Raw genomic sequence first — 25,923 nt, 5'->3', positions numbered from 1 at the left:
TTCGACGTCCTCAAACGATTTCGGTGGTTTGCCGCGGTCAGCGTTTCTCACATCAAAATTGCCACTTTTGAACTTGTTAAGCCACTCATTACACTGCGTTCGGCCAAGAGCATGCTCTCCGTAAGCTTCGACAAGCATTCGATGAGATTCCATCGCCGATTTACCCAAATGGAACAGAAAATTAATGCTCCCCGCAAATCGTTGTTTGAAGGCACGTATTTCGACATTTTCAAGAGCGAAAAAAATCACCATGTCATATGAAACTTGACATGTTTGGTATTGGATATTGTTGACAGATGACAATACGCCAATTAGCACAAATGGTATGTTCCGACAGTGCCTACAAGTGTGCCTACTGGCCGCTAGATGGCAATACCGGTTTCATATGTATACACCTGGTAAAATGTAGGCCCATTCTTTGACTGTATCATAATCACAGAAAGTAGCTTTATGTGCGGATTATTGTACTTCAACCACTTCGTCACTGTGGCGTTCCCATTTCTTCACTAGGTAAGCATGGTGAAAATGATTCGTGGTTTAAAATTGTCGAAAGAGCAAGTATCTTCGACGATCCGTTAACATAAACCTAAACTCTGAATAAAACAATACAGCCTAGGCATCATCGGGAAAGTATCGTAAATTGTCTGGTTAGAGAGAGTTATGTGCCTTATTAAAGCATAGAGTTTGTTACACCATAATTTCTATAAAGCTTCAATAATTTATTACACTTACCTTAAAATTCTCACCTGCGTGTCAGTCACATTCACTATATAAGCAGATGCAATTTTTTGTCACACAACTTATTTTGACAAAGTCGTTATTTGAAAAAATGATACAAACAACAGGGCAAACACTTCACTAAAGATAGAAAGCAACTGAAGCGTCGCTTTGGATAAATGGCGTGGCAAAGCATTAGCCATTTTTTAAAATAAATAACCAGGATACAATCAACTCATATTCTAGTGGCATGAACATGACAGATTTGTGAAAAATACCATGAGAACAGTTATATTATCTCTTAGGCCATAAGGCAGATTGCACCACATGAAATGGAGTTGGATTCCTTAAAAGAAACGGCAGCTTGCCTTTTGACACTATGTCAATTAGGCTACGATTTACATTGAAAAGTACTATGTAAAAAAGGTTCGAACGTCCGAGATATATACAGGGAAAAATTCACTGTGTCAAATGGGATCTGGTACATGCTCCTGTGGGATTACCTCACCATGCGAAAGAAGAAAAGTACCATGTCGAATAGGCAAAGCAACAAGCTTAGAAAAGGAAAATTATACTATGTAAGATAATACTTGTTACCTGCGTTTACAGGAATTACTTCCCAAGTAAATGATTTTTCTGACATTTTTTCTCGGTTTCTACCGCTATTTTTCAGAGACTCTACACCCAAAGCGAATACTATATTCTACTACAACTATCTAATAAAAATAACTGGGTACTAATAGATAAAAGTACGTTCTTACACGGGAAGAAATAACAAATTTCTTGTTATGAAGTACAATTCTACATAGAGTCTTCTACCATGTTTTCAAATATTATATTTACTATGTGAGAATAGGGGTTTCTCGTAGTTTGAAAAGTAATTTTCACTGTGCAATTGATATTTTCTATCAATTTTCATGTGCATTTTACATTTTCAAATAGTAGGTCCTTCTTCCCGTGTAGAAAATCCCCTAATATTCCCTACTTCAAACAGGGAAATGGCCGGGTGTTATAAAGGGTAACTTGACTAGAAAATGTGATGCAGGCTCTTGTCAGGGGTTGGTAGGGTTACCTCTGTTTGTTTTCTAGACAATTACAGGGAAGTTTAGAGAGGTACTAACTTAGAATTTAGACAGACACTACTCAAATACGAAAGGTATTTCCCTAAATTTGTCAATTTCAAGATAAAAATGGAATTTTTAATCAATTATAATCATAGGAGTCTTTACTCATACAGAAAATTCAAACCCTGACGGGTAAACAAGCAGTACTGTGTCCACGCCAATGGACATTTCTGTAAATTCATTATTTTCTTGAGAGGACCTTGTAAAGCCCTCGACAGGTAAAACGAGTAATATGGGTGTAAGTCCAAAAACATCATTTAATGTTTTTATGCTTAATTATGCTTAATTTAAAAAAAGAAAAAAGTAAAAATATCACCGAGACTCAAACTTTTAAAATTTTTATTTTTTCTGATAAAATTTAAAACATTTGGTGCCTTTAAAATTTTAAAAGAATTTTTCCTAAATATTGATTTAATTTAAAATCCTCTTAGTAGGTTTAGAAATCATATTTCAGAAATCGAGTTTCAAGAACCTTTTTTCCTAAGTTCGAAAGAATCGGATGAATGCCTTCAAGTATTTATGATATTGTACTCAGCGTTACATCGTAGCTATGGGGATTAGGCGTTCGATTCTCGGTGCTTGCGGAAATTTTAATAAACTGCGTATCTCTTTAGTTATAAGTGATAAGTCTTCTCTAAACAATTTCAAGAATTAATTTAGTTTTAGAATAACGTGCGAAGTATATTTAAGAATTTAGTGTCAATACAAATACGAGAAAACAGAAGAGTGTTTAACAGTGGCTACAGGAAGGCTGTAAAATGTTTAGATCACACTTTTGCAAAGAAAATATATTTTTGGATTAATATTTTCCTTCGGTGGAAAAAAAATTTTTCGCAATAATAGATTATGGCAATGTGCTAGTTAAACTTGTTTACTATTGCAATCATAAAATCACACTTCAGAAACCAGGGAAAAACTGTAATAGTAATTATTACGAAATCTCGTAAACCATAACACGTCACCACATAACCTACAATCAAATTAGGAATTAATATGGAAATAGAGCAAGGATCTAGAAAGGACCTTACTGTTTAGTCGGGCAATAGAAAGGCACCCTCGCTCGAATTTGGTCAGAGAGTCTAGGCTAGTGCCTTTTCTAGAAAGCGTGACGTTCTTGTCGGGTCCTTTCCAGATTTCCCGTTCAGCGCCCCAATAAAGCTAAGGTAAAATAACTAGCATTCTACCCAAACGAGTCGCCATTTCTGCACGGGTTTTTACCTTGTGGCATTGTAAGAACTACAACGTTCTTCAAATCTATTTTTCTCCGTGCAGAACAATTTAGGATTTTATTGCATGACAGTCTCGTTCCGGATTAACTGCTTCTTTGTTTGCGAATATAATACTCTATAACTGAAAACAATATATGCTTTATTCAAATGTGTAATTTCTTCGCATAAATTCGAAGCAATAAACTATTGAGTATTAACATATCGATTATCGAGTAATTTTGTGCCGATTGTAATTAATCTGCAATTTTTTCCTTAAATTAGATTCTAATTTCATTGGCACTAATTATTGTTAACTCAATTTTTGTTTTAATAAAATTATGTTAATACCCAATTTATACATGAGTAATCGAAGTTGAAGAAATTAAATCTGCACAATATTTTAAATAGCAAGCAATTATAAATTTAAAACACTTATATTTTTCGCCAATTTTGTCTTAAATTTGTACTCTTATGAGGAAGATAACTTGAGAGTTTTATACTGGCTAAATAGCGAAATAGCAAAAAAAATGCTGTGATTAAAGTTTATACGTCTAAAAAAGTTCTATGAGAAATATCTCTTGCTCTTTTACGATATCTTGCATCACTTACGAGAGAATTTCAAAAATTATATTCTTACGGAAAAAATCTCCCAACCTCAAAATTTCTTTAACTCACAGAAAGTAGATAGGGTTGCCTTACTTTTAAGAGTAGAAACCTTTTTTTAAATATTGGAAAGAATAGAAAAAGGTAGGCTTTTTCAAAAAATATTTTTTTCATGTTTTCAAAATTTGAAGTAAAAAATATAAATGATTTCCTGGCAAAACCCTCGTTTCCTATTTTGACATGTATTTTTTTATAAGAAAGATATCGTATCAACTCTATATGGGATAAATCATATTTCAGACAGGAAGACTTTTTGTAACCTTCCGCCCACCAGGTGGGCATTTGGGACACTGTCCTCCAGGTGGGGTCCTCACAGACCACATCATGTTCATGTTGTTATATTTACAAAAAACACAGAAAAATGACTTTAGAAACTCATAATAAACTATATATTAAAACTTTAATAATGACTTTCATAAAACATAATAAACTTGGAAATTTTCAGTAAATGAAACGAATATCAAACTTTAGAATCTGCAACTTCAATAAACGAAAATAATGTAGGTATTATAAAACTGCTGAACGAAATTCAGTCTTCTTCGGTTTCTGCATCACTTTTATTTGTATCACACATCAAATATGTACGAATAAACTTTTCATGAGCTTTTCTGCTGGAGCACAACTAAGAAGGAAGGTGCAGAAGGAAAACAGTGCGCCCGGAGTCCACCTGGACCACACCTGGTGGACGGAGGGTTAAATATAGTTTTAAATTTTTTTCTCGTAAACTATGTGAGATATCATAAAAGGGCAAAAGATGTTTTTCATAGGACTTTTTTAGACGTGCAAACTTTGATTGTTAAATTTTTTCGTATCTGTCATTGTTTGCGGGAAGAATGAAAAAATTCGACTTTAAACTGTAGGTCCCCCTTCCACCACCGAGTAAGTGTGTGGGGGGTGTGTAAAGGAATAAAGAAGAAGGTGCAAGAAAAATGTAAATCCTTAGGGGACACATTAGAAGCTTCATAGTTAACATTGTAGGGCTAGTAAAAAAATGCCTTATAATGTTATTATTTTTAATTTAAAAAAAACAATTGATTTCAACCAAACAAGACGAATTTTTGAAAAAGTAGAGGAATCCTTAACCAAAACTGATAGATTTTTAACCAGATAGTTTAATTTTAAAGAAAAGATATCAATGTTAAACAATATAATAAAATCCTCAATAAAAAAATACTGATTTTTTACTACTAAAAAGTTGAATTTTATACAAAACTAAATAAATTATCAAGCTAAAAGGAAGAATTTTCAACAAACCCGTTGAATTTTCAATAAAAAAGGCTTCCTTTTTACAAAAAAGTTAACTTTAAATCAAGTAGTCGAGTTTATAACCAACAAAGATTTTAATATTCAATCAAAACCAGTTGAATTCGATCAAAAAGATAAATCTCCAATTAAACAGTTTAATTTTCTTCGAAAAAAGACGTCATTTGTCAAAATAATAATTGAATTTTTAACCAAATAGTAGACTTCAACCCAAAAAGAATACTAAGAGTACAATACTGACGTACAAACTAAAAAGATACATAAGTTTAATTTGACTCGAACTGAGAAAATCTAGAAAAGCGTCTTGTCCAAAGAACTTTAATATCGAATAAAATTTTGGATAATTAAAATACGTTATTTGGGTAAAAATAATGCGCTTTTTCATATTTTGCAAAAAAACTTCATTTTTTTAAACAATTTCTATTAGAAAATGGACTTACGATGTTTTGCTAGTCGCGGAAAGTCAAAAATACAAGGCAAAAAGAACACAAAGTCACTTACGGACGATGCCTTTGTCGAAGAGCTCGAGCGCAGCCTCAAAATACAACATCGAAACATACGTAAGGAACACTGTGTATTCCGTGGCTGTTCCGAACTTAACCGAACGATCGCCGCTAGTGTATAGCCGAATCATCTATAAACAATCGTTTTTTGCAATAAATATTAATAATTAATATATTTTATTAACACAGATGCAGCTTTCTCTTACGAATCCAACGATACCAAAAACTAATTTTTCATAAAAATGTCACTTATGTATCTTTTTAGTTTGGACGGCAGAATAATAATATTTAAAAATTTGTAAAGCCAGGAAGACGGTTCTTTTAAAAGAGTGTTAAATTTTCAACAAAAAAGTCAATTTTTAGATAAGGAAGATGACTTTTTGACCAAAAAGGATGAATGCTTAATACAAAAGGATGATTTTTCTATTCCAACAGTTTAATTTACGAAGAGAAAGATGTATTTTAACAAAATATTTGAATTTTTAACTTTCAAATGTGAGTTTTCTACCAAATGTTTGAATTTTCGACCAAAAAGAGGGTGTATTTGAACTAAAATCCAAATAGTTGAACCTTAAAGCTAAAAAGACTCCTTTTGCAAAGACAGGTAAATTGAACAAAATTCTAAATAAGAAAGATGAATTTTTAGTCCAAAGGACGATTTTTTTGTTGAAAGCAAGTTAACTTTCGATGAAAAAGGTAATTTTTTTAACAAAATAGTATAATTTTTAACTCACAAATATGAATTTTTGACAAAAAATTGCAATATTTAATAGGAAGGATGTGTTTGCTACCAAAAAAAATGATTTTTCAATTCAGAACAACGAATTTTCCACGAAAAAACATGACTTATTTAATAAAATCCTTGAACTTTTAACTTGCAAAGATGAATTTTTAAACCAAAGAGACTTATCTATTTCGAAAGCAGTTCAATTTTCAAGAATAAATTTCATCTTTAATAAGAAAGATGACTTTCTGACCAAAAAGGATGAATTTACAATAAAAAACGACTAATTTTGTATTCAAAGCAGTTTAATTTCCGACTAAAAGGTTAATTTTAACAAAAAGTTCATTATTAATTAAGAAATATGACTTAGTGTCAAAAAAAGATTAATTTTAAATCCAAAAGGATAAATTTTCTATTCAAAACAGTTTAATACTCGACGAAACAGATAAATTTTAACAAAAAGTTTATTTTTAAATAAGAAATATGAGTTTTTGACCAAGAAACTTTTCAAGGCAGAAATTTTTTAATTGATCCATGTCAAAATTAGAAGCATTCAAAATAGTGTCAGTTATAATTAGTACCGTCAAATATGTTTCAGGCATAGAAACTTTAAAAATAGTATTAAATTTAAATTGGAAGTATTCCCAATTATTGTATAATTTAAAATGAAAGAAAATAGTCTTCAAATCTGATATTCGTCACAAAGCTTTTAAAGCATCGAATGAAATCATTTTCAATTATAATTGACAAAAGGTATTAAAAAGGTCGGGATTGAACAATTTTAGTTTTTAACTATAGTACATTTTCATCCCCTTGGCGACATCGAATTGTTTAAGGCTTCTCCTTCGCTCACAGAAGTAAAGCAGCTACTTGGCTCGGTTATACTCGGATGGTGTTCGTCGTACTAGATGGCGTAAATTTATATTATCTTCAGAACTGCCTTTACTCTTAAACTAATATAATCAGGTAATTGTTCGAAATTTGTGTTAAATCTTTTTCAAATATTTTGCATATGTTGGAGTGTTTATTATTTTTAAATATTTTACAAATGTTGAATCTTCTCCTAATTGAAAAATGATAAGTGTTTATTTAAAAATGTATGGTCTAAATATTTGTGAAATCTTTCAAAATCTCGTCCAAACTTCTGAAGTCTCTTGAAATATTTCGACATCTTCGCAATTTTAGATATCATTCAAGTCTTGAAATCTGCGGTGCACGCTCAAAATTCGTAGTCTCAGGTCAATCCCTCGAGTTGGATAAAAAAATGAGTCTTAAATGTTAATTTTTCCCTGATGTGTACTCATAAAATGTACAAGACGAAAAATTGAGAAGAATTCAGCAATTAAAATAACAAGAACTTGAATTAATTGAGAATAAGAAATCCTAAATGTTCAGAAAAATCGTCTAAAAATTTGGAGACCTTCTCATATTTAGTTTGCTTTTGTGTGATCAATACAGATTTGATTATTTTCTAGTGATTGCAGTTGTTTCAAATGGTATTCCATTGACAATAAATAATGAAACGACTCAGAAGAAGCCAATATCGGAAGTGTGAAGTAATAACAATAAAGTTTGAATAATTTGTTTCGCCCTAATGCATATGCATTAATGTATCTACATTTATGAATCTCACAACTTGTTGTAAATTTATTGCAGTGTCCCAAATGCATCCCATTACACATAAAACCTGTTCCCTAATTGATAGCGAGTTCAGGATCAATTTTCCATGTCCCTATCTTCTATCCCTCGTTAGATTTATTTTGCTGTTACCTTATCTAGTTAAGTTCATGTAAAATAACTAGATGTAGAAAAGTATTCTCTAACCCGAAGTCTCGATTTGTTGCAGATTAAGCTGGATCGAGTGCTTGGTGTAACCGTATCGAGCAATGCAGCTTTGGACTGTGACCCAACTAGCGAGTTAGTCGCTTATCCTGCTGGGTAAGTCACTTATAATGACACTCAAAACTATATAACTATATCAAAGATAGAATTTGTTATTTAGAAACAAATTTTTTTGAAAAATTTTGAAAACTATGTCGTTAAAAACTTTAGCACGGTACTAAAGTTTTTAACGATATATTTTTTGCGGATTGATTCAGTTCTCTTAATTTGAATTATGAGTTAAAAATTTTTCTCTTCCAAGAGTTGAATGTTCTCAAAATTATGTATAAATGAGCCCAGGGTGAAGCCAATGTGTCTATTTTTTAGAAAATATTGCAAAATAGTGTAAATTTCAATGTTTTCCTAAATTTCCAATAACTTCCGTAATAATCAATATTTTATAATGTTCTTGTGCCAATTTTAAAACTATTTTCCACAGTATCGCAACAACTTATGATCATGAATATAAAAAATTTCTTATCACAGTGCAAGAACTTAAAGATGTAACAGAAAAGTTGAAAAAATCTTATCTAAGAGCAAATGAAAATTAAATAAATATATTTTTTGATGAGCTTCTATAAAAACTTCGTGGTTGTATGTTTCATGTATTAAAAAAAAGTATTCTTTTTATCACAAATAATATTAAAAAATTACCAACTCCTTTGTTACAATTTTAAGTTCTTGTGCTGTGATAGAATAAAATGTACATTTATGCTCATAAACTGTTGTAATACTGTTTAAAAATAACTTTAAAATAAGCCCAAAAATGTTTTAAAATATTGATTATTACGGAAGTTATTGGAAATTAAAGAAAAATTTAAAAATTACACTATTTTTGCAATATCTACTTACACCCAGAAAAAAATTCGGCTAAGGTTGCAGGATTTTCAGTTAAAATAGAGACAGCTTAGATTTTCTGTAGAGATTACCGAATTTTCGGCAGAGTTTACACAATTGTCAGTTATTTTATAAATTCACGGATATTTTCTGTAACATTTATTGAACTTTTCTGTGAAATTCACATCTTTAAATTGTAAAATATAATCAACAAGCCTGTAACTTTTAAAGAAAATATGCGTCAAATAAAATAATTGACAATTTTGTGAACTCTGCAGAAAATTCGCTAATCATTACAAAAAATCTATTTTATACCTAGTTTAACTGTAAATTCTGTAGCCTTAGCAGACTTTTTTCTGCGTGTATAAAATAGACAGTTTGGCTTCATCCTGAGTTCATTTTATACGGAATTTTGAGAGCATTTAAAGTAGTCCGGCTACTGGAAGAGCTAGTCAAAGCTATATCGAATATTTTTTCTGAAATTGGAATTAAATACAAAATTTGGCCACCATGTCAATTAATAAATTGTTTATTAAATTTGTATGCTGATTAATATAAATAAAATGTTTTTAAATAATAATAAAATGTAAATTCAAAAGTTGATTTGACACCATCTAGCAGAAACTGTCTGCCAACTTTAGTCAACGCCACACCGTCCTTGTCATATCGGTATGTTTTGCTATTATTAAGCTCAAATACCCTGGAAGCAAATACAAATGAGCAGTAATTCAAATTTCACATGATCTTTTCTGTCTCCAAAACAGTTTTCCTAACAATATTGAACGTGTTTTAAAGCAAAAAATAACCATTTTTGGAGCCCGCGAAAGTTCTCCTCATAATATCTCATGTTTTTTGACACAACTTTAAACAGTGATAATTCAAATTTCAACCTGGAAAGGGCCTCTTAGAAAGGCATTATGTGAAAGAGGGAATATTTCTCCACCAAAAAAACAACTAATTTTAATGATTTTTCATCTGATCGATCCAATAGCCGGAATACTTTAACCCTTTACAAAGAAATTTCTTTAAATCTCATAATTGAAATTAAGAGAACTTAATCAGTCATATAAAAAAGAATGTAATTGATTCAAACCTTTTTCTGAACTTGGTAAATAAAGAATGTGATACAAATTAAGCTGATTAAGATTAATGGAACATCAATAATTTCCATGAAGAACCTTTTTGGCATTAGGTAAAGAAAAGTTAGATATCAGAACAAATAAAGGCTCTGGTATATAATCACACTTTTTACTGTTTATAAGCATAGTTAATTGCAATACGGCCGTTCTAATGAAGAAATTTTTTATCTATACATTTGGAGTCAAATCGAGATATTCAACGAGATGCTCTTGCATCTGTACTTCCTCACTGACGGTTGTTTTTTAAAAGAAAATTATCGTTCCTGGGTAAATAGACACTGTTCGATTTATGGGTGAAACAAAAAATTAAGCATTTGATACATTTATATACAAAACTGTAGATATGTCCTATATCCATTTTTTAATAGAAAGGTACCGAGAACGTCCACCGTCCAGAAGGGGCGAGGAAAGCCACATGTGTCGTTTCCATCACCACATTGATCTGGATAAAATATATATGGGGCATTTATTTCTCAAGTGTACCCACCTTGGAAAATAACTGGTAATGCCTATTTCGAATGTACTAAACTGCTTTCGTATGGATTAAACAAAATTTCGTCCTATATGTTTTTGATAGATTTTTTCATGAGCTATCGAATGGTTATAACACTTTTTTTCAAAATTTGAAAATCAAAGCCCTTTTTCAAAATGAAATTGTCTCAAAATAAAGATTAATATTTTCTCTTTCAAAAACTTAAAGCACAAAATGTGTTTTTTGTTTTGTTCAAGAAACTAAATAGAGGGTAGTGCAATGCACCGATTGCGCCCATGACCGCTGGGACGCTCGCTCAGCGAAACTGCTGCGGACTAATTTATCGTGTCAGTTATGAATATTTGGATGGGTTCTACGAATATTCGGCTATTGTTCCGTTACCGTTAAGGAAGCGACTATCATCCCATTGCGAATAAGCACTAGTCTATCGTTCCGCTACGGATAAGAACTAGTCTAACTTTATTTAGCTAAGTTCTTAGGAGGAATAAATAACCTATTATTTGTCGGGACACTTCCTACGAAATCAAAACTCCAGTATGTTGTATTATAGAGTTTGTAATGTAATTTAGGCTACTATAACTTTAAAAGCAAGAAATTTTTTATGATTTTTATTTCTTTTAATACTTCTACGTATTTACTAAATTTCTTACAAAATAAAGTTTGCCTAATTGTTATCTGTAGTAGAAACATAGACTAAAGCTTATTTATAATAACATGATAGACGCTTTCTTAACGTTAAGGGAAATATAGCCTAATATTCGTAGAACCCATCGATTTGTTATTTATATAACTGCTTTCTGCATACTTCACGGTTGAAACCGTCATAGTATTTTAATGTCTGCATTACAGTCACTGTAGAGATGTAATAATAAGGAAGTAAATTTAAGTGTATTTTTCAAACATAATCTATTGTAAGTGGAAAAATGGTTATTATGTGTATTTATATATTACCTTAATGTATTTAAAAGTTATCCTTATGCATATTCACATTCCTATTTTTGACTTCTAGATTTTTGTTTTGTTTTTGCGTTTTTCTTCTCTTTCTCCTTTTTAAAAAAATGTCAATATACCTTGTATCGTTGCTTCACTGTAAAATCTTTGTTTAATCATTTTTTGCTGGGTCAAAGAAACAATACCAAAGAAACGAAAATACCAAAACTTCTGTCAAAAATAGGAAATTTTAAAAGTTCGCGATTAGAAGAAAAAAGGAGCAAAGAAATAAGCTTAAGAATAGCTTTCAAATACATGTAAGGTAATAGACGAATACAAATAATAATGATGTTTCCACTTACAATAGATGTTTGAAAAATACACTTAAATTTACTTCCTTAGTATTACATCCATACAGTGACCGCAATGCAGACTTTAAAATACTATAATTCTTTATCTTTATTTTGAAACAAAAAAAATTTGGTCGAAGTTAAAAAACACTCAAAAACATTTTAGATTTAAAAAAAAAGGATTTAAATTTCCAATTTTTGAAAAAATGGTTATAACCATTCGATAGATCAGGAAAAAATCTATCAAAAACATACAGGACAAAATTTTGTTTAATCCATACGAAAGAAGTTTAATGCATTCGAAATAGGCACTACCAGTGAGAAATCCGGACCCCCCCCCCCCCCCCCCCCCCCCCCCCCCCCCCCCCCCCCCTCGGCCAATTTTTATCCAATTGAAATCATTTTTCCTGTAAAGTACTACCTGGTAGGACTACACTTTGTCCAAGTTTGAGTTTAACCAAAGAAATTCATTTTTCAGGGTGGGTACACTTGAGAAGTAATGCACCATATTGATAATAAAAAATGCACCATATTGATAATAAAAAAAGGGCAAAAAATAGATCAAGAAAACTGAAAGACATAATTTCATCCCTTTTGGTAAATTTGATTCTAAAAAATGTTAAGTATTTATGCGAAGTTATATGAGAACATTTGTTTAAAAAGGTCAGATTTCAGGAAAAATATTAACTATAAATAATCAATTTTGAGTTTATACGAATGGTATTGTTATCTATTACTGTTATAATCGTTTTATATTACTTATTTGAAAGTTGTTATGCTTGTGAGTTTAAAGTAGGATTTGCAATCTTAAACAATTTATTGTTATTTTATGTTAGTATCTTGTGTCTGAAACTGCTATTATGAATTAAAAAATCATTGGATTGCAAAGAATATTTACAATTTTGAATCATTTTTGCCATGTTAATGATTATAGTCGAAAATTGGTATTTTTATTTTAAAAAGTTACAAATAATCATAAAAAATTTCAGAATAACATTCTTCATATCATTCAGTGATTAAATTCATAATTTTTGTGAAATTTGTTTGCAATTTAATTTTTTGGTTTCTTTGAGGTTTTTTTAAAAGTATCTTCTTCGGAGAAAAATTCAGCTATTTTCCCTACAATTGAGCTGCTCAGCCACTGTATTCCCTGATAAATATTCTAAAACAAAGTAAGACATTTTTACCAAATGTCAATGCCGTGAAAAAATTGGGGAAAGAAAGGCGGCATTTGGACGATGATTAAGTGCAATGACGAGCGAGATATAGTGAAATGTTAGGCGGCATTGAATTAAAGAGAAAATATTCTTTTGTCACGGATAAGTGCGAATAGCACAAAGCGGGCTTCCTTTCATCTTATTTTTTTCGACCTCTCTCTTTCTCACTTTATGTAATTGCAAAATGAATGAATGGAAGAATGGCGAAAGTGGAGATATGGACGAGATTATTTTCGCGCTCTAACGCTGCAGTGAAAGAGCATTAATAAATTCTGGATACTAACTTGCTTACAGGAGCTTCGCGGCCAAGATTTTGTCCTTGGACTGGGTAAATGGCTCGTCATACTTTCGCTCAGTATAATTTTGCATTTTCTTATACGTGTAAGAACCAGACAGACTTCCGACATGACTGTAACATAGAATTACGTGATTTTCATCTGGGAATTATTGCAAAGAGGACGTAACTTTAAAGCTGTTTGACACGTTTTCCTCAAGACATGTCCACTGTACTCTGGCTCGAGGTCATTAATATTAACTTTAAAGAATTTTGTGTTCAGGAGTCTATATGTATATGTTATATTTTCATGATCGAACTACGAGGGGAGGTTTTATGTCTCCCTCTGCTCATAAAATTTTTAAACAGATGAATAGCTTTTTAAATTTGATGTTAAAAATCATGGCAGAGCGAAAAAATTTCATGATAAAAGTTTGCAAAATAACAATAAAAATTCCACAATTTTCAATTTATTTTTTTTCAGGATAAAGAATTTCAAAGTGAAGCACTCAAAACTGAAAAACTTATTGAAAAAAAACTTCTGATAAGTTCGGTTTGAAAATTAAACAAGCTTAAGTTGAAGCATTTCACATTGTCAACATTTTAATTGTGGGAGCCAAAAAATGTACAATTTAAATTTGAAATATTTTATCATTTAACTTGGTGAAACTTCTTACTGGAAAAAATCAAATTCAATTTAAAAATGTAGGTTGTCATTGGATGAAAAAATTTGGAAACAACCGGGAATTTTTTGAGGCTTGAAAAAATGTAGGAAATTGAAGTGAATTAATTTTGATTGGGAATTCGTTTAATTCTAAGTTTTATAAGCGAAACCTTTCCAAACATTTTAAATCTCACTTGATATAATAAGAAATTGTGCGAGATTGAAGAAATTAATTTTTAATTTTTAATATTTTAATTTGGCACGTTAAAAATTGAAAGTGTTTCATTTGAATGTTTTTTTTTTCAAATCTGCGAGTGGGTTCCCATTTTTTCATTATATATTTTCTATTATTTCTTTGTACTATTTTTCAATTAAAAACAATCATTTAAATTTTTTAATAAAAAAATAAATAAATAAAGCTGATAATTATAATAAGTGGGAATCGATAAATTTCAAAATTGTAAAATTAAAAAAATTAAAATCTTATAGTTAAAGAAATTTAAGTGGAAAACATGATTAAACCTAGCATAACTTTAGGTTAAAATTAGATAACTTAGGTATTACTTTAAATTAATACCGTTGTAAGTATATCAATGTAAAGTAAATGGCAACGTACCCAGAGGTAGACCGCGAAAAGAATTGCTAGAATGGGTGAATGAGAGCCTAATTTGAAAACACATAAAACCCCATAAAAACACAAGAGCTTGCATGTGCAAATGCATGGACGTGAAGGAGGCTAGAGATGTATGCCAAGGCAGGAGAGTGTTGCGAACAAACAAGCGTGTTATTTAAGTAAGCTACACCGGAATTCTATATCAATCTAACCATCTATACCTCCTCCCCCACATTATTCCGGCCTCGCCGAGTGAGTAATGCTTAGCCCGAAAGCTTTATTGTTAAATAATAAAAAATTGAAAACGTTAAAAATCAAATAAATTCACACTGCAACATTGTATATTGTGCGTAATTTTAAGCTAATATAGTTTTAAATGCAATAATTTTGAGTTAATGGAATTAAGTTTATACAATTGTATTTCATAGCGCAAACTTTAATATCTAAACAATTTAAAATAATAAAACAGTTTAAATAGGAATAATTTCAGATTAAAAAGATTCCAAATTATGTGATTCAAATTTAAATTATCTAGAATTTGAGCATTAAAACTGCAACCGATTAAAAATTTCTCTACTTCTTTTTAAATCGGTCGAAATTTGATTGTCTTCAATCGATAATATTTCAATTTTGAATCCCTAATATTTAATTTTAAACGTTTCGATTTGAAAATGCTTCCGCTTTAGATTCGTCACAATTTGGAGATTTAACACACGCAAAAAATAACTAAAATATTTAAAGCTAAAATTTGCGAATGACTGGAAAAACTTTTTGCATTTCCGGGAAAAAAGTAGGAAATATCCGAGACAATTTTTTCCTGAAATTTGAGTGTTTACCCTGAAAATTGTGATTATTAAAACACTCGGAAAGCGATTTGGTTGAAGCAGCCACATTTTTGCTGAATAACCCTCAAAAAGGCAGGCGGGTCTCAAAGGCCAGGCGGGTCACAATTTTCGAGTTACAAAGAGTTGTGTATCAAGTATGGGCTTGTGCATGGAAATTTCTTTTTGCGAAGTCTAAATACATACAAAAAATCAGGTTTTCTGAAAATTCCATTTGTGGAGTGCTCTACAGAAACGTGTATATTTGTTACTTACACAAAAAGGCAAGCCGTGCCGCAGGCCCGACGTTCATTGCAACATCAACTTTGAATATCGTGAGGAAAAGAGTATGCATATCACTCATGTTTGCATGAAAAAACAGTTTGAGTGCATAGATTTCAGTTTTACGGATTTTTTTTATTTTGAAGGATTTCTATATATTTGCTTGTTTGTTTCTAAAATAGATCTACTGCTTGCAGGTGCAAACATAATTTCTCGTGTAAACTCTTTCAAATGTGCGCTCGCATTTGTAACGCGTGATATTTTAATGTTGTAGTGATTACGTTGTCATAGTTGTTGTAATAGTTGCAATTCTGGTATTTAGAAGGAACAAAAGTGCAGGTTATAAATCTTTTTTATAACGCAACAAAAGGAGGCGTTGACACTCTTGGCCAAATATACTATTAATATATGGTTCAATGTAAAACGAATCAGTGGCCTTACGCAATGTTTTTTAATTTGAAAAAAGTCTCTTCAGTCACAGCTTTTGTGATTCACCGCGATTTTACTGGAAAAGCGAGCAACAAGTCGGCTTCACAAGAAAACGTATCTTGGTAAATTTTGGTTTGGCATGTCATAAAAATGCATGCAACAAATATTTGGTTAACACGATCATGTGTCGAGACTTTGCAAAGCTGCATTATAATTTTAAATGTAATGTGATCATGAAATGTAATTATGAATAAAAATGATCGAACTTCTTAGATGTTTCTATAAATTTACTGGAAAGAGAAGTTTGAATTTCAAACGAAACTTCTCAGGTTGTTTTAGCCAAATATTTTTGTGGGTGCAATCGAAAAGTTTGAATCAATTAACATTTTGTCGAATTAACTAAAGATTGTTTGATTCAGTCAAATTTTGATATTCAGCTATGAAAAAAAGCTTTATTAAAGCACACTTTTTTCTGATTTAACGAACTAATTCCTTATTTTATTATTATTGAAATTCTAGTTTATTTTTATATGAATAACTTTTCAACACTCTTGTGGTGACAAATAAATAAATAAATAGTATATTGAGAAATTCTTGCATATGAATGTAAAAAAAAATATTTAGATTTATAAAGGACATGAAACTGAGAATAAGGAGTTAAATTTGAAAGTAAAATGAAGATTTGATTGAGTATTCGTAAAAAAGTGTACATGAGAATGGAAATAGTGTTGCGTTCATGATCGTCGGAAAAAAAGTACAATGACATAAGATTCATTCGACAAATTCACTCTGGACATAACTTAACGACTCAAGCGTATTACTCGACATGAAGTGGCTTGCATGCAACTTCTGCTTATATACGTTCATACTTTCATTGTATACATTCGTTCACGCACAGCAATATTTATTTTTACTGCCAGTCCCAGATATAAATTCTTACTATAACCACAATCTCATCATTAAATGAAACTTTAGACCGTAAAAGTCGATCAAACGCATTAAGAAATATAAATACTTGAAACCATACATTTTTATTACATTATTTACTCTCGATAACTAATAGCAGGATGGCCCGAAAACTTCATTTTCTAGATTCCCCGACTTTTCCCTGATTTTTCCTGACTAATTTTTCGTAAGTGGAGTAAAATATTTTTTAATTTTAATTATTCTTAGGGCCACAGCCTAATTTACTTGAAACAAGTGAAACAGTAAAAAGTGACCTATTTAAACTGAAAAAGTTGCCAGAAGTGACTAATTTTTTACCTCAAAAGTGAGAAGGTATTGGTTTTATGTGTGGCACGATAACTATCGAAAGATTGATCAGATTTACAAAGTGGGCGCATTTTCAAAATATGTTGGACCATTTTTTCAAGAATTAAAAATTCTATGTGCGGCTATTATTCATATTACTTAAAAACTCGAACAATTTTTTCCTTATGTCTTTTTTCGATAAAGAGAAAATTATCAATTATAGCATTTCAAAATTCAAAAAAAGAAACCGAAATTCACATTTTAAGCCAAACAACGTATGCTATGGAAAAAGTCGAGAAAAGAACAACGTTGATTTCTGAAATACCTACAGTAACAACGTTTTGAGTTTTGTCGAAAAGTTTTTGTTAATTGTAAAAATAAGACAATGAAAGTACTTTTGATCCAATGTTAATGCTTATTATGAATGGTAATAATATAAATTTATTGAAATGATATACGTTTTTCAGGGCGGCTAAGAATAAAAGTGTAATGCAAAATAAGAAACAAATATTAAAGTAATCATTAAAAATAAGATTTGTACTTAACTTTGCAATATCTGAATAAGCAGCCCCAGACCGAGGTACATAAATAAAGATAAAATACATTTAATATACATTTGATTTAATAGAGTTGAACATAATGTAGAAAAGTTCAAATTTTCAATTAAATCAAATGCGAAGCATGAGATACGTGATGAGAATGTGTTCGTTAAAGCCGAAGGAGCTTTAGCAAAAGAGAATTCACATTTATCAAATGACGCCCTAGGCGCGCTCAAATTGCGAGCGAAGAGAGTCGAGCACGTAGTGCGCGAGAAGAATGTGCCCGCGTAGCGGGTAGCTTTTTTTTAATTTAAAAGAATTCAAATTGATTGAAAAAAAAGGTATTGATTTAATGTAAAGCAAGTGAGAAGTATTCGGGGAAATTCATAAAAATAATAGGTGAATTTAAAAACATTTTAGTGAATTAAAACCAAATAGAAATATGATCAAATTCATTAAATTGGATACACCAGATCCACTGTTTATGGTCCCACGGTTCAGCAAATTCATAGAACTGTAGGCCCAAGCAGCTTCTCAGCTCTCTAGGCAAGGGCATTTGTGGCTCGTGCTTGAAAAATGCCAGCAACGTAGCGGAAAGACGTAGTGCGCGGTATTATATATTCCAGTTGGAAGCGGTTCAGATGGCTCTGACTGCTTACGTTTGGATTCCCCCGATTTATTATCAAGACTGTTTGCAGGCAACCCCCGACTCTGTTGTTAAACCGAGGGTTGGTGTAAGTTTGAAATAAGGTTAGGAAAATACAAGGCCTAGGTTCACCGAAATTCAGTTAGTCTACACCAATATTTTCGGGGACTCTAGACACTTCGGGAAAAATGTTTGAAAATCTCTTGAAATCTTCGAAAACCAACGAAGCCACTCACTTCTTCCGAATGAATTCTTTGAAATCCATTATAATATTATAAAATCTCGTGAAATTCATTGAAGTTTGGTGGTATTGTCAGAAATCCTATTAACCACCTTGATATCTTTTAAAATCCCATAAAATGATGGAAATCCTCGGAAATCTGATAAGATCTTCTGGAACCTGTTAAAATATCTTAAAACATTATAGGTCCTATAAAATGGTTCATGTCTTTCGAAATAATTTAAAATCGTGTTAACGATTTTTTTTAAATATCTTGAAAATGCCTTAGAATTTTTGAAAAAACCCTCAAATATTCAAAATTCTTTAAAATCACTTCAAATGATTGAAATCAGTTAAAAATTACCTTCAGATATTCAAAATATTTTAAGATTCCTTGAAATTTTATAAGGCTCTTAAAGATTTCTTGGAATTTTAAAAAATACTTGAAAATATTACAAATTCTTTGAGTAAAGAATAAATTCTTCAAAATTGAGGCTTCGAATGCAAAAAGGATATATAGAATTATTTTGCTGGAGTGGGGAGGCCTCTGACCACTTGAAAATAAAGTCTCGAATTTTAATTTTTAAGGTATATATTCACATTGAAAATTTAATGCCGTATCTTTTTCTTTTCGTAAAAAAAGTTGAAGCTTTTTTATTTTTTGAATTATTTACGAAAAACTGTCATTTTCTCCGATTCAAACATTTTGAATTTTTTCACTTCAACTCGCAACGAAATGGGAAGTTTTTAATATTTTGTGATCAAACCTGTCAGAAGTATGCATTATCATTTTATGCGATGGATGACGTTAGCGAGAGTTCAGAATGTTTATTAACAAAATTGTTAATAATTTTTTTCCGAGACGTTGCATAATTCGTGCACAAACAACTTCCAACGTATCGGGAGTCGAGCGAATTTTGAGCAAGCGATAACTGTCAGTGAGAAAGTTGTTCAAGAAGGTTCAAGGAAGTTTTCTATAAAGTTTTAGCTCAAGTGGAATAGTAATTAACAAACTGCCGATGTTTTAATTTGCTGGCGCAATGGATTTCCTCCCGCGTAGACTACGGCCCGGCCGGTAATCCGCTACTCCAGCGTTAGGTACAAGTGTGTCTCACAGCCAGTCGAGTTTTTGTAATTAAAAACACAGTAAATCTAAAAATCATTATTTAATAAGTATAAAAAGTAGTTTTCAATGTATAAATTGATATTTTGGTGCTAAAGATCATAATTATGTTACAACTCTCCGTATTAAAAAATAATTAAACAAATTTTTCCATAAATAATGTATTCCAATTTATAAAATTCAAGTTTCCTTGTTTCTCCAAACGATTTTTATTTCACCAAAATGTTTCTAATTTAAAAGACAACAATTTAGTTTGTTCATGGAAAATATAAATTTTGAAAATACTATTTAGATTGCTACAAATTTTGGTATTTCGAAGCGTTTTTTAAAAAGAATTTATAACAATATTTTATAATATCGCACTGTTTTAGTTTTTGAATGTTGTAAAAAGCACTTTCAAAAATAGTTGCACCAAAAATAGAATGTTCATCAAATAATTATTTTCCTCCATGATTCACATTTTTCCATACACAATAATAATGTATCTATTTAATAATATTATCATTATCATTACTGCTATACTTAGAAATATATTTTAATTATTTGTGAAGATATTTTTCATGCATATTAAGCAAGAAATAATTGATTAATTTATTATTACATACCGCATTTCTGCTACATTTAACAACATTTCTTTCCCACAAACTTTCATGCTTCTTTTTTTTCTACAATTCGTAGGTTTCAAATTATTTTCTATTTTACAATTGGAGAACTTCGCTATGTTTATATCTTAGAATCTTTTATAGCTATTAGAATAATTTTATCAAACAACTTTTATATATAACATTATATTTTAACGATGTGCTCTGCTGATCGGCACAGACTTAACTACACTGATATATTTCATTTTTGGTAAAGAAATAAACCTAGAAATAGCAACTGTCAAATATTTTCATAAGAGAAAAAGAAATATTTATTATAGACTATGATTTTCCATATTTCTCGTATTTTAATTACGAAAACTCGGCTGGCTGTGAGACACACTTGTACTTAACGCTGGAGTAGCGGATTACCGGCCGGGCCATAGTCTACGCGGGAGAAAATCTATTGCATAAGAAAATTAAAACATCAAAAGTTTCTTAACTACTATTCCAATTAAGCTAAAACTTCCCAGAAAACTTCCTTGAACCTTCCTGAACAACTTTCTCACTGACAGCTTTCGCTTGCTTAAAATTCGTCCGACTCCCGAAACGTTAGAAGTTGTTTGTGCACGTATTCTGCAACGTCTCGAAAAAAAATTATTGAAAAATTTTTTAATAAACATTTTGAATTTTCGCTGACTTCATCCGTCGCATAACATTATAATGCATATTTCTGATCAGTTTTGTTACAAAATATTAAAAACTTTCAATTTCGTTTCGAGTTGAAGTGAACAAATTCATAAAATTTTAATCAGAGAGAAAAACAGTTTTTCGTAAGTAATTCGAAAAATAAAAAAGCTACAACTTTTTTTATGGGAAGAAAATGATGCGGCATTAAATTTTCATTGTGGATATATATCTTAAGAATTAAAATTCGAGGCTTTATTTTCAAGTATTCAGGGGCCTTCCCACTCCAGCAAAATAATTCTATATCTCCTTTTTGCATCCGAAGCCTCAATTGTTGAAAATTGTTCGTAATACCTTAACATATTTCAAAAGATTTGAAGTTATACGAAATCCCTCAATTTTTGTCAATAAATTCTTAGAAATTCATTAAAGTAATAGAAAATTTCGTAAAATCTGGTGTTAGTTCATGGTTGAGCCATGCCAATATGTCAGATGTCACATTGCGACATCTCTCATCCGGAAAAACTTTAGATCCACCCAAAATTGACTAAAATGCGGCATTTTTATTTGTGACGAATCACATTTACGGCAAATCATATTGTAGCATCTCTCATTCGGAGAAACATCCAACGTCCCTTTGGAGGAAGGAACCACTGTGATTGGTCACAGATATAATTTAAGTCCCTCACTACCGCCACAAATTTACCTAAGCCGGATTTTTGTCAATTTCGTATGGACCCGATATTTCTTGAAATCCGTGAAAATGTAGTAAATTATTTTGAGACATTGTAAAATCACTTAAAACGTTTGAAATCTTCAGAAATGTTGCAAAATTCCTTAGAATCTTTAGAAATATCCTAAAACCTTACATGCCGATGTTGCAGTTGAGTAACATTCACTGTTTTCGATTTTTCTCATTTTTGGATAACGGGCTTAGAATTCCGCAAAATCAATGCGTGTATTAGATCAAAGTGGGCTGTTCCGCATCTCGCAGGGTGATTTTGAGTTATTTTATAGTCAAATGAAAGCGAGAAATATATAAAAATAGAAAAATATTGTTTTCTTTTAATTGGTCAGAAAACAACCATACATTGTTCCATAATTTTTTTTAGAATTTTTATGTAACGTCAAGGCTTGGTCCTTAAAGAATTCCAAACACATTAAAAAGCTTTAAAACTCTTTAAAATTGCTTGGTAGTTTTAAAAATACCCTAAAATTTTTTTAAACCGTTGAAATCTCTTTAAATTATTGAGACCTATTACAAATTCTTTGGGTTCTTTTAAAACAGCTTAAAATATTGCTAATCCTTTGAAATCTTTTTACCTTTTTAATTCTCATAATAATTCCTTGGAATTTAAAAAAATACACTAACATCTTTCAACAATTTTTTATTCCTTTAAATTATTTAAATCTATTAACGAATTTGTAGAATCTTTTAAAATCCACTAAAAGCTTTTAAAAGAATAATATAAGAAAATTCAGAAACAGGTATAGACCTGAATTCAATAGTGGTTCACCCATGAGTTACTTTATTGAAAGAAAAGTGACTAAAGTGATATTTTGATTTTAAAGTTACTTACAGTGCTGCTTCTAATAGAAATTCTCTGACTTTCAATTTTCTTTTCCCTGATTTCCAGGTTTTTCTTGATCTGTGACCACTTTTAACTAATATTGATATAAAATAAAATAAAAAGTAATTAAATATGTCTCTAAGTGTTATTATGTTTACAGCACGATGAAAAACTAGTGTCTCTAATAAAAAAAATTGAGGTTCATTTTTACCAGGTACTGAGTGTAATACACATTTTCTTGCAGGATCTTTCTATTTCATTTAATGATTTTCGAATAGTAATTGGCTTTACTATTGGGTAAAAAATGGTAGTTAACTGGCAATCAATATAGTTAAGAAAAATATAGAAGAGAATGAGAATCTATTAACCTTGTAGGACATTATATATTGCTTGCTGCAGGTGATCGATTCGATTATTTCTGATATCGGAAGAGACGGATTTCCATAACTTAATCACCGGTCCATTCACATTTCTCTCTTTCACTCTGACCCATTTTCAGCGGCCCCACATAGCTTATTGCCTTAAGCGACGACGGCAGGTTTGGCTTAATTACTGCTCGCATTAACTTGACTGCAAACGGCAGACCGCTTGTTGCCTGCACTGCGACCTTGTTTTTTAAAGATTGTTTGATTAATTTATAAAACAAAAAGAGAGCTGAAGTTTCCCACTCATTATTTCAGTGAAATACTGATGATGTTTTAAATATCTGGTCCAAGCATTTTTTAAGCTGATAATCTAATTATAGTTGGGGGCGTCACAGTTTTCTATTATTCATTATATTCTATCTTCGTTATAAATTGATACATATTTGATATATTTCTAAAGTTGTGAGATGTGGTTGTGGCTGAAATGTTACCGCGATTTCGCTGGAAGCGGGTGCAATTTTTCAGATTAGCACCCGCTCCCGGCGAAATCCTGCGGTTGTCCTTATGACAAATTTTTAATTATATATATAACTTCGAAACAGACTACTACCAATACATCAAATAATTATCATCGCTCAGTACGCGGCTAACAGATTTTTTTAAATGCATCAGTGAACGTATCTTCACCCACCCGAAAAAGTAATCGATTAATCGATATCGAAAAGCTTCTTAGCTCGGCATGCCAAAACCTATATTGGTCTCGACCTTGTTAGTAAATTGTCTTTGCGGTGCTTTAATGACTATACCCAATATTGATCAAGAGCATCGTCGATTGGCTTTAGCGAAAACTATTTTACACCATGTGAGGTTCTACCAACTAATTGCCCTCGTGGTAATTATCGCTCATTTGCAATCTTGCATCTTCGGTTCAACGAACCCATTGGTGGTAACTCAATTGACCGCAGACGAAGAGTACCTCTTAATAAACGGATATGGCGACTCGAAAATTGCACGGGTTCTTATTTACATATTTCTGTTTCAAGCCACCAACTGAGGCATACGTTAAGAGGACATCCTTATTTCACACACATTTGGGAAAAATATAGAAAAAAATCGATACTTGTTAAAAAATTGATAATTTAAAAAAATATTAATCAAAAAAATTTGTCCGCTGCGCGAAAACATTCTCATCGCGCACTAGGCGCGTGGCTCTCTTCGCCCGCAAGTTTGAGCGCGCCTATGGCGCGCGACTGTTGGTTCTCGGGCTTCTCGTTCGATTGTGTACTTACCTCGCGCTACGCTTTCGGTCTTTATATTTTCGCACATTCTTGCCCAAACCTTTTAAAATTATGACTTAAAACATCCACCACTGTAATTTTGTGATTGTGAATTCTCTTTTGTTAAAAGAGCTTAACTCGAGAGTTTTAACTACCTACACACATTGGGGACGGAATGTTCAAAACCACCTACAGGTCGCAAATCTTAAGCAAATAAAAACAAAATTTAGCCAGAAATGTTTGTAAATGAATTTCAAAAAGACTCACGAAGCCAAATTTGTCAAATTAATTTTTTAAAAATAATTTTTTGGCAAAACTAATGGAAAACTTGAAATTAGCGCACGAAAAAACCATTTAGTTAACATATGTTGTATTTGTATTATTATTCATTTTCTCATAGACGTTAAAAGCCTTATTAAGATTTAATATATATTATGCAAAATTAATTATTTAGTCATATGGTTGTAACAAATTGCATTGTAAATATAAAATATATTGCTTCGGACATATTTTTTTCCAGTAGAATTAGATTTTAGAATTTATTTGGAAAAAAGATTAAAATTAGCAATAATTTATTTAAACAAATTGTTTAAGCAAATTCATTTTGCAAAACTTATGGCAAATTTAAAATCAGCTATCCCTCAAACTCCTTAAATTCTATATGGTTTATCTAGTTCATGACCCGAAATCTTATATTCACGAAAGGGTTATACGCAATTAAGTTTTAAAAAACTTGATTTCGCCATATTTTGTTTTTAAAAAATGTTTAAACAAATTATTTTTAAAAATTTAGCTCCGCGAGTCTCTATAATTCAATAAAAAACACTTCTGGTTAAATTTTGTTTGATTTGGTTAAGATTTGCGACCTGTTTTTTTATGTAACTCTGCCAGGGATTGCTTATTCAGATATTGCAAAATAAAGCACAAATTGTATTTATCATGATAATTTTAATATTTATTTCTTATTTTGCTTTACATTATATTCTAAGCTGCGCTGAAACATATATCATTTCAAAAAATTTAAATCATTACTATTCATAATATGCAAAAAAATTGAATCATACTAATTCTTATGTCGTTGTTTTTATAATTTGTTTTATTCTTAACCTTGTTTTTTACGATTAAAGAAAAACTACTTCTCATCTGCATAGGACCAAATGCAGGGACCTATATAAGGTCCTATACAGGAACCTGTATAGGATCCTATGTCCTCTTTCGTCTTTTCTGTCCTTTTTCCAAAAATTTAATTTTCTTATTTTTAATCGTATTTTTTACGATTGAAAGTAAATCTACTTGTCCTATCTAAAAGTGATTAATAATAAATTTATAGATCTTTTTAGGCGCAAACCTTTTGTTTGTTAATGTTAGTTCGTACCTTGTGTCGTTTTTTCAACAAAAAAAAAATTGTTTATTTTTAATAGTATTTTTTACAACTAAAGCAAAAACTGCGCGTCCTATCAAAAATTATTGATGACAAATTTCAATGAGTTTTCGGTATTTTTTGGAAGCGTAGCGTACATCGAATTTTTAA

General features: G+C 30.9%; 1 protein-coding gene across 9 annotated transcripts in view; it reads left to right on the top strand.

The window, feature by feature from the left end:
• Positions 1 to 25,923, top strand: part of LOC117175989 (mitogen-activated protein kinase-binding protein 1) — a 261,034-nt gene that overhangs the window by 170,476 nt on the left and 64,635 nt on the right. For all 9 annotated transcript variants that reach the window (XM_033365905.1, XM_033365902.1, XM_033365904.1 and 6 more), the window contains one exon: positions 8,049 to 8,140. In XM_033365905.1, the coding sequence (XP_033221796.1) occupies positions 8,049 to 8,140 (92 nt within the window). The remainder of the gene's footprint in view (positions 1 to 8,048; positions 8,141 to 25,923) is intronic.

Source organism: Belonocnema kinseyi, chromosome 7, assembly GCF_010883055.1.
Source record: "Belonocnema kinseyi isolate 2016_QV_RU_SX_M_011 chromosome 7, B_treatae_v1, whole genome shotgun sequence".
Classification (NCBI taxonomy): Eukaryota; Metazoa; Arthropoda; class Insecta; order Hymenoptera; family Cynipidae; genus Belonocnema; species Belonocnema kinseyi.
Note: the sequence above shows the minus strand (reverse complement) of the source record. Positions and strands in the feature narration are given on the sequence as shown.